This window comes from Aedes albopictus, unplaced genomic scaffold, assembly GCF_035046485.1.
Source record: "Aedes albopictus strain Foshan unplaced genomic scaffold, AalbF5 HiC_scaffold_56, whole genome shotgun sequence".
Taxonomy (NCBI): Eukaryota; Metazoa; Arthropoda; class Insecta; order Diptera; family Culicidae; genus Aedes; species Aedes albopictus.
Genome location: NW_026917376.1, coordinates 52,161 through 61,245, shown reverse-complemented (window position 1 = coordinate 61,245; position 9,085 = coordinate 52,161). Strand labels below are relative to the sequence as shown.

At 36.2% G+C, this 9,085-nt stretch overlaps 1 protein-coding gene across 1 annotated transcript; it reads left to right on the top strand.

Moving 5' to 3' along the window:
• Positions 1–2,718: 2,718 nt before the first annotated feature.
• On the top strand, positions 2,719–6,872 carry LOC109622622 (uncharacterized). Its single transcript, XM_020077022.3, has 3 exons — positions 2,719–3,139; positions 5,534–5,967; positions 6,037–6,872. The coding sequence occupies exons 1-3, from the start codon at positions 2,900–2,902 to the stop codon at positions 6,152–6,154; spliced, it is 792 nt and encodes a 263-aa protein (XP_019932581.2). The 5' UTR covers positions 2,719–2,899; the 3' UTR covers positions 6,155–6,872.
• Positions 6,873–9,085: the final 2,213 nt, after the last annotated feature.

Genomic DNA, 9,085 nt, shown 5'->3' with positions numbered 1-9,085 from the left:
TATCAGTTCCAATGAAAAAAATTTGCACATTATTTTCTTATACCTAACTATACTTAAGCTACAGCGAATTTACAAAATAAACTATTAAAAAGCAAGAATGGAACCATGTGAAATGTTATACGAGATTTTTTTTACTATTTAAGATTTTTAATAGTTAAAGGATCGATTATTTCTCTGGTATGTATGTGAATTTTTAAAATTCTCGAATAACGTTTGAAAGTTCAATTTTATTCTTGTTTTTTTTTTATGTTTTTTTTTGTATCTAACGTTACTTGAGTGTGGTAGGATGTAGGAAAAAATATGTATCGTTTTTATTGTTGGAACTTCTATTTGATATAAAAAATTTGACCATCCCAGACTATTTGGCAAATTTTGAGGCTGAAAGTCAGGTTTCTACAAAAAGTAATTTAAAAAAAATGAAGGGTAAGGTTTTTTTTTTTAATTTAAATTATATGAATCTGACACAAATCCACGATCAATTTCACTCTCAGTGTATTTTTTTCTATAAGTCCTTCAAATATTCTCAAGCATCTTCGAAGACATCATATAAATCCAACAAACCTTTTTCGAGTAATATTTTTTTTGGAAGAAGAATAATAGGTTTAAACACCTTTTCAAAAGCTTGGTGAAGAATATTTCAAAGCATATTTATAACGTGGAAAACATTTTCAAATACGCACGGTCTTGCTTCAGACATTTCGATTCAAATTCTGAACACTTTCTTTATGTCGGAAACATCTTTTTCAACAAGTGGAATTCGTGTGCTTTTCTAGATTTCAATCAACTAAAAAGAGACACCTCCAAGTTTGAGCCTAAAATATTGAAAGGTAAACGTCTCATGGTTGTATTTCCTAGTAATATAACTATGCCTTCACTTTGATTGTCATTACTGTCTCAATTTTCAACCGATTTGCAATCACTTAGAATGGGTTTCTTTTGAATCAAATTCTGAATAAACTTGTATTTAGAACATATTTTTCTACAAATTCACATTTCATATAAGTTTTTAAACGTTTCATTTTTTTTCTGATTCTCACTAAAACATTAAGATTAACATTCTAGAAATGAAAATATTTTTCGATTCCAAAAACTAAAGTTATAAGCTTTAACATTGATTGATTGATTTGTCTTTATTAAAGAGACTTTCAGCCTATGGCTGGTTCGTCTCTAGCTTTAACATTAATATTTTGAATAAACTTTTAAATAAAAGATCGAAACTATAAAACTATGACCATAATCAAAATTTAGTTAAAAATTTGTTTCGTGATATTGAACAGTTTTTTGAATAGTTTATAAGAATGTCAAAAAATATATAATTTTTTAACAACTACAAAAGCAAACAAAAATATTTGAAACTGGTCAACTAGTTAAAAAGTTTTTGGACCTTTAAGAATAAATTGTGAGTAAAAAGGAGAAAAAATAAAGAAAACCTTCATAAACTTATGTTTTACGTGGTTCAGGAAAAAAATAGTGTTCTCTAACAGCGGTTTTCAAATCGTGCACCACGACGCCTTGATAAGTGCAACGGGAAACTTTGGAAAATGTTGCCTTCATCTTAATAATCATTACCTTAATAATCATTACTTGTTTGTGAAGTCTAACAGGTACATATTTGCAAATGATGGTAGGAGAAGCCTACTAAACAACATATTACAGCGTTTTTATCATAATTCAAGGATATCCAGAGGACTAAATCATCTACAGAAAATCTGCAATGAATCTTCAAGAACTTTGCTTATAAATCTCCACCCAGTATTTTTGAGGTTTTGCGAAGAGCAGAGAAGAGATCTACTAATGGTCTTGAAATCAGTTTACCAGAAATTCTAAAGAACACGTTTTCATGATTTTCAGAGAAATCTTTTTCCGATCTTCTAGTGAGCTAGACGAAAATGAAGCTTCCAAGGATCTTGCAGAGAATTTGCCAGAGATCTCTCCAGAAATCCAGTACTGATATTGGGAAAACGTTTATCAAAAAACCACAATATTATTCACCGAAGTTCTTGTTAGTAATCTTCAAACAAATCACCACAAACTCGTAATAAATTTCACTTTTAATTTGCTCCTAATCTAATAATCCAATAAATTTTGTTACTACCAGATTTGCGTTATCACTGCTAAAACAACAAATTGGTTAATGCAGAAACACATTCTACAGATGTACACCTAGGTTTTCAGCTAGAAGTTGGAATACATAAGTTCGGATAAGAGGAACTTGGAAGAGCTAAGCAGATTGTTATAGATTGTTCTGTAACCTTCTAAGCAATCGCATGTTTAAGTTTAAAAATTGACGAATTAAATTCACCAGAAGCCCAGCACAAGACCACTGTACGCGGGAACCAAACGCAACAAACCGCTAGCCATGCCCATTCGCCTTGGCGGCGTGGGCGGATGGGTGAGTGGCAAGCGCCAGCCAAGAGAGGAAAACCCTATCGGAAAATTGCATGCCCAGGTAACGCACGCCCAGCCCAACAGCAGCAGCAGTGAAATGAAAAAAAAGGGAAAAGAAAAGAAAATTGCGCGTCGATCGCGTCGAAAATGAAAAATGTGAAAATATGTTGTACGACCGCGGGCCGGGCGATGGAACATAAGAAGAAGCATATGCCACACGGCGCGCGCGGCACATGGGAGCCCACACCAAAGCAAGCCCCCTCAAGATTAAACAGAGCATTCAGTGTACTTTAAAAGCAGATGCATACCAATTGTAGGAGTCAGTATCAGTACGGATTGCAATCGATTAAGTGCAGTTGCAGCAGCAGCACGGCTTTAAAGGGGAAACAGCAGCAGTGCCTAGGGGAATTGTTTGTTTCCTTAGAAAAAAACGAAACCGAGTGCACAATAGTGGTGAAAAGTCGGAAAGGACTCCTCCCGAGAAGAAACGAAGCAGTGTCACGCAGCCAAAATGTCACCACGCAGAAGTACCGTGTTGGAATATCTATTGCTTGCCTCATTCATCACCTCCGCACTGTGCGCCACGACCCGCGGCCAGATCCGCGTTGTCGGGCTGAAGAACGAGAACAGCTGGTTCACTGGCGAGCTGAGCGTGCTGCAGAAGGTCTACGATGACTGCCAGGATAAGCAAGATTTCACCGGGTGCCTCAAGGGCAAGGCCCTGACCGCCATCTCCCGCGCTGTCGATATGGTGAGTGCGGTGGAAGAGATTTTTGTGGGGAATGGAATGTTGAACTCGAAGTGATTTGGGACAGTTTATGGAAAGTGATCTGTTAGGAACTGAAACGATTGAAATTATATGATTAACTTCAACCGATTGATTTAATAGTGATTTTGTTGGGAACAGCAACAGTTGTGAGACTAGTAAAATGAATCAAAATTGTGGATTTCCATAGTGTGCGGGGTTGAAATAGCAAACCAACTTTATGTTGCCAGTATATTGCGACCATTCTCGACATTTATCTCTATCCAGTCAAAGGCATCCAAGAAACTGAGAGGTCACTGAAAACAAAGGCTCCAAAGGGAAATTTACAGTCAACCCACTACGGTTTGTGAACGTGTTCAACTTAACTTCTTCACAAAGATTGCAGGAATGAGAATTTTGTTGTGCAATGATTTGTTTCAATAAGCAATCTGATCAAAACTCGATAATCAGTTTATGTATGTCCTACTTGAACTAGTATATCAGTATTATTGGTTGCATTCAAGAAGCAACTGAAAAAAGGCGAATCACTCTGTTTATTTGTGGTATATCTTGTAACGAAAGAAAATCAAATAGCTTGATCACTTCAGTGAAATTAAAAAAAAATAAAATCATGAAACGAGCTCACCAAATCAACATTTTATGTCACGTTTTTTTTACAATACAACTCATAAGACTTGTTTAAAAACTACAATTTTTGTAAAAGACTTGAATTTTGGCAAAAGAATATCAAACCGCATCATTCGCCAATCGTTTGACTCAAATTGTACTGACTTTTGTAAAATTGATGTATTTTAAAATTGCGTACTTTAATGATTTACGCGTGTATTTTTTCTACCAAGAACAATGCAACGTGTCTAGATTCGACTCAATTTTTTACATGTTTTGCATGTGACTTTCAATAATTAACGACTGCCAAATTTTGATTTTTTTCTCATAATTCATATTTTTTCAGAAAAACTCATAACAATGAGCTAAAGTATTACTATAGTTTAATGATAGCAAACTTGGCTTCATGCTATGTGTTTCGAGTTACTCCACAGACGGGATAGCTGGCAACAAGCAAGTATTTCGCACCCCCTTATTAGGTTATATTGGTACCTAATAAGGAAGTGGTAAATCAAGTGCTGCATTGTAATCTAGAAAACACAATGCTTTTCAGTTTGTTTAAAATGATTAGATTTTCAATGATATTTTTTTTAAATTTTATGAACTATTTAGAAATATCTTCATTAAAAATAAAAAAAAGAAAACTCGTTAAGATTTAAATGAAAATTACAGAAATTGATAAGGTACTTCAAGTATTTTCTCATCAAGACAATATTTTTCTGAGTACTCAAACATTTTTTTTATTCAGAAGCATCCCGTAAAATGTTATTTAAGATTTTTTTTTGGTTTCGCCTTATTTTTTTTTCAATTAATGTTTCACATTAACTCGTCTATTTGAGTAAATAAATGCTACGTGTTGAAAACAAAGCGGAACGACAGTAAATAATATACGTAGTGCCAGGGGAATTTAAACCCAGCAGGCAGGCTTTCTTCTCCGCATAATCGTTCAATGCTCTGTGGAGTAGTCGGTTAACGCGGCCATGCTAGCTAATTGAGAAGTCGTGTGTTCGAATCACACCAGCACTACGTGTTTTTTCGCAATTCTTTCGTATTATTTTGTTTTTTTTTTCAACATCTTGTTCCTATACTACCGTTCTTCGCATAATTGTCACATGTTTATAGGGATTCCCATATACTTCAGATTTTACATGTGTTTGCAATTTGGCAGTGGGTTGGTTAGCCAAAACAGACAGCATGTGTTATAAAATTTCTAAAATTGTGTAAAAACTACAATTTTCAAAAGGGAAGGGATTTGCGAAAAACAGCTCCTAATGGCGAGATTGAACTTGATCGAGCTTTTGTAGTAAATACTCCAGTATCGCAGGTTGGCTGCTCTCAACTGCAATGGGGCTAACAAACATCAGTGAAGTGATCATCTATTTTTAGGCGACAATAGCTTCTGCCATATCAGATTACAGGTCGATGTGAGGAAGTTGGAAGACAGTGATTAGCATGACAAACCGTGAAGTTCACTGCGTCTGCGCAAGTTTACGGGGATGTTTGAGTGTTTGGTAGAGGTTCACGTTCGTGCGTGGATGCCGTCTGTTAAGCGTGTTATGATAGGCTGTGATGTTGAAAGTAGAGGAGCGGCATTTTTCAACCCGTTGCTGGTTCTGGCGATGGCTGTGGACATATGTAAATACATGAACTAGAATGATATAAGATACATACTAGGAGAAATGGGACGACCCAGAGACTAAATTTAAAATTCTGTAGAGCATAACAATAAGATTTATTCTGAAACTCAATCTATCGTTCGACATCTTCCCCCAGGAATCGATCCCACTGCTGGACGGAGTGGCACTGGTTAAGCAGAAGACTGCCGAAAACGCGAGCATCCCGCTGCTGTCCGACGCCCGCGCCCTGAGCGGCTTCGGTCTCGGAGAACTCGATGTCTCGATCCTGTCCAAGCTGAACAAGTTCTTCCAGACCCACTCGCTGCGTGTCGATATGCAACAACCATCCGGAACGGCTGCCCGTGGAAACAAGGGCAACAAGCACCACCGTTACATCATCGCCGCCGTCCTGACTGCCATGGGTATTGCAGGACCCATCGGTCTGAAGGTGCTGGCTGCTGTCGCCGGTAAGGCTCTGGTCATCTCCAAGGTTGCCCTCACCATCGCTGGTATCCTGGCGCTGAAGAAAATCTTCGCCCACGATCGCCATGAGGAAACCAGCTTCCAGGTGCACGCTGGACATGATAACAGGTAAGTTTCGTGGTCAACAGTCTAGGTTCGAAATTCAAATTTAACATTATCTCATCCTCATCCTTGCAGACGAACTGCCTACGTAGTCCGCAACCCAGCCAAGATGGCCGCCAGCGTCGACCCCTACCGGTACTACTACGAGCAACAGCAACAACAACAGCAGCCACAGCCGTACGGCACCATGTAAACTCGACCAAACAGAATCCGCTGAATCCGGAAAAGTCACCGAAAACGCAGAAAAGCAAACGAGTCCATTTTGTAAATTAATATTTATTTTTAACTTATTACCACCAGCGTTGTTAAATTAATTGCTATAAGTGCCTATCGACCGATACTTATTACGTTACGAAAAAAGGACCAAAAAACATAAAAGTGGCCACAACTAGCAAAACCCTGCCTCAATCTGAAGACCTGTGCCCGGACGCGATTGACCATCAATTAAGGGATGGTCACACGTCGGACAGATCAGGAAACAGCATCAGGCATTGTAAATTAACCAAAACGAGCAAACTACAGCATTGATACCAAAAATTAGAAAACTCAGACAGAACAGCTTACACTTAAGCAGACAGCGACACAATACCGAAGACATACACACCCACAACACACACACATACATACAAAAGAAATAAAACACTAAACCCCTAGGTAAGATTTCAAGTGTTAGCGGTAAGCGAATTGACCAGTCGATTCGAATTTATAACGAAGCGACAATTTGTGCGAGCGCATGAGATTTTAACTGGCAGTCATGGTGTACCTAGTACTGGAATTTATGTTTACATATTACCTAGGTAAGACGAGGAGACATTTTTCCCCCCTATTGATTGGAGGGAGAATGGGCGGCTCGTGTTCGCGCGCACCGATGCGTGTTGATCAATAAACGAAACGATGTAAGCAGAATCAAGGATGAGTTGGTGTTTTCTTGAATTGGTCTAAAAAGAAATCCGAAAATGGTATCACACTCTTTTGGGCAACATGAGATTACATAAACAGCATATACCTCTTGTATAGAACAAAAAAAAAACAAAAATGCAAAATAAAGTTGAAATAAAAAATAAAACAAACAAACTTAATGCAAAACTGAATGCATTTCTTTATTTTTTGTTTTTTTTATTTTTTTAATACCGGAGTAATATTTTTACGATTATTTTCTATGCACAGTTAGAAGAAGGATCAAGGTATCTTCTGTTATTTTTTTTCCTGATGGAAAATATCTTTCAGTTTTACAAAAACCATTTTCTAAAAAAAAATAATATTTTTTTTTATTTAAAAAAAAATAAAAAATCAGGAGTCAGAGGCCTCTTTAACCAGTTTATTGCACAGGTCTTCAATATGAAAAAAAAAAAATATGTCAGGCGGACCTGGTGTGATGGTTAAAACACGTGACTATCACGCCGAGGACCTGAGATCGAAACCCACTGTCGACAATGAGGAGATACTTAGCATCTTCCTATAACTGTGTAAGGAAAACGATTTTGAAAATGTTGCTCCGTTATTTAAAAGAAAAAAAAATTGAAAAAAAAAACAAAAATAATAAGGAAATTTATCCAGTTTTGCCATAAGTATAAGAAAATAAAAACATTGAACAAGAAAATCTTAGGAATATTGACATTTTACGGAAGAATATTATTAAGGCTCATATCTTGTGAAAATGGCGGGGAAATATACTTTTAAAATAAAAAAAACGAGTAAATTTTGAAAAAAGTAAGAACAAAATATATTTTTTTAAGAATTAGGCCCAACATTTAAAAAAAATCTGGAATAACATAAAAAATGTGGTTCGGGTCGAAAAGAATTCAAGGAAACAAAACATGCACATATTCATTCAATCCTAAAAAAAAACAGAAAATGTGGAAATTCCACACGACAACAAAAAGTACAGTAATTATTGAATAGTTGCAAATAAAATTAAAAGAACGCCTTCTGAAAACCCAGTTTGTATTGTATTGAACTTAATGATATTCATACTCACTAAACTCCGACACATTATTTGATATGCATTGATTGAAAAATGTAACGTACCTGAAAATAGATAAATGGGAGTATTTTGTTAATCACATGTATTATTAGCAGTTCGAAAGTTATAGAAAAGAACACCTACGAAAAAGGTTCGTGAAAAACCATAATTCGTTTAAAGCAATGTTTCACAAATTGTGGGTTACGAACTAGGAAATAAAGTAGAAGCAAACTATGAGATTTTGGGAATGCATTTAGATGTTATTTTCTGATACAGCTTATTCTGATCGATAATTTTAAATGCGGCTATTGGAGTCAGCCTCAATCGCCTAAATTTGATGTCGTTACCCGGGTAGACGAGAATATCTAAATCATATCTCAAATCGAACACTTTTTGCTGTCATAGCTCGATGTGATTTTGATGAGTTATTCAAAAATCTAGTGAATATCTCACGAATAGCTCAAAGTGATATGGTATCAGTTGTTGTTCTTGTCGAAATAGCTGAAAATTTCTACATAAGAACAAGTTTAGCTCTTCTGCACGAAATGGAACACATACACCCATAGAGATGGCTCAATGTTAGTGAAATGCCATGTGCCCCTTTCTGAGCTGTGGATACGAAGAACCGCATGCTCTTATTCCCATGTCATTTACAACAGCGAGCCACAGTTGAGTGGTAAGCATCGCCGCCTGTGAATCCTAAGGTCGTAGGTTCGATGCTGGATGCTGCCATTTTTTTTATTTTTTTTTCTAGAAAAAAGTGACAAATCTTGTCTGCTATTATTTTGATCTTGTAATATCTTAACGAGCTATTATTGAGTAGTTCACCATATTAGATTTTGCTATTATTTCTGTTCTTTTACCTCTTATATCAATCAAACCAATATCAGTTTTTGCTCTTCAGTAATTCAATCAATCATAACTGAATATGCTATTCATCAGATTTTTCCACCTACTCGGGTAGGCTTATGTTTTGATCCAGCCTTTTCTTACCGAATTTCATGAAACATTTCTTTCATTTTCTGTGTGATAATTTGCATTATTCACAAATGTACATTTATAAATTAGAAGCTTTGAACAAGTTATCAGGTATAGTATTTTATTATTAAGTTTACCCTTTCATGGTTGTAGTTTAGCAAAATGAAGCACCTGGGTACATTC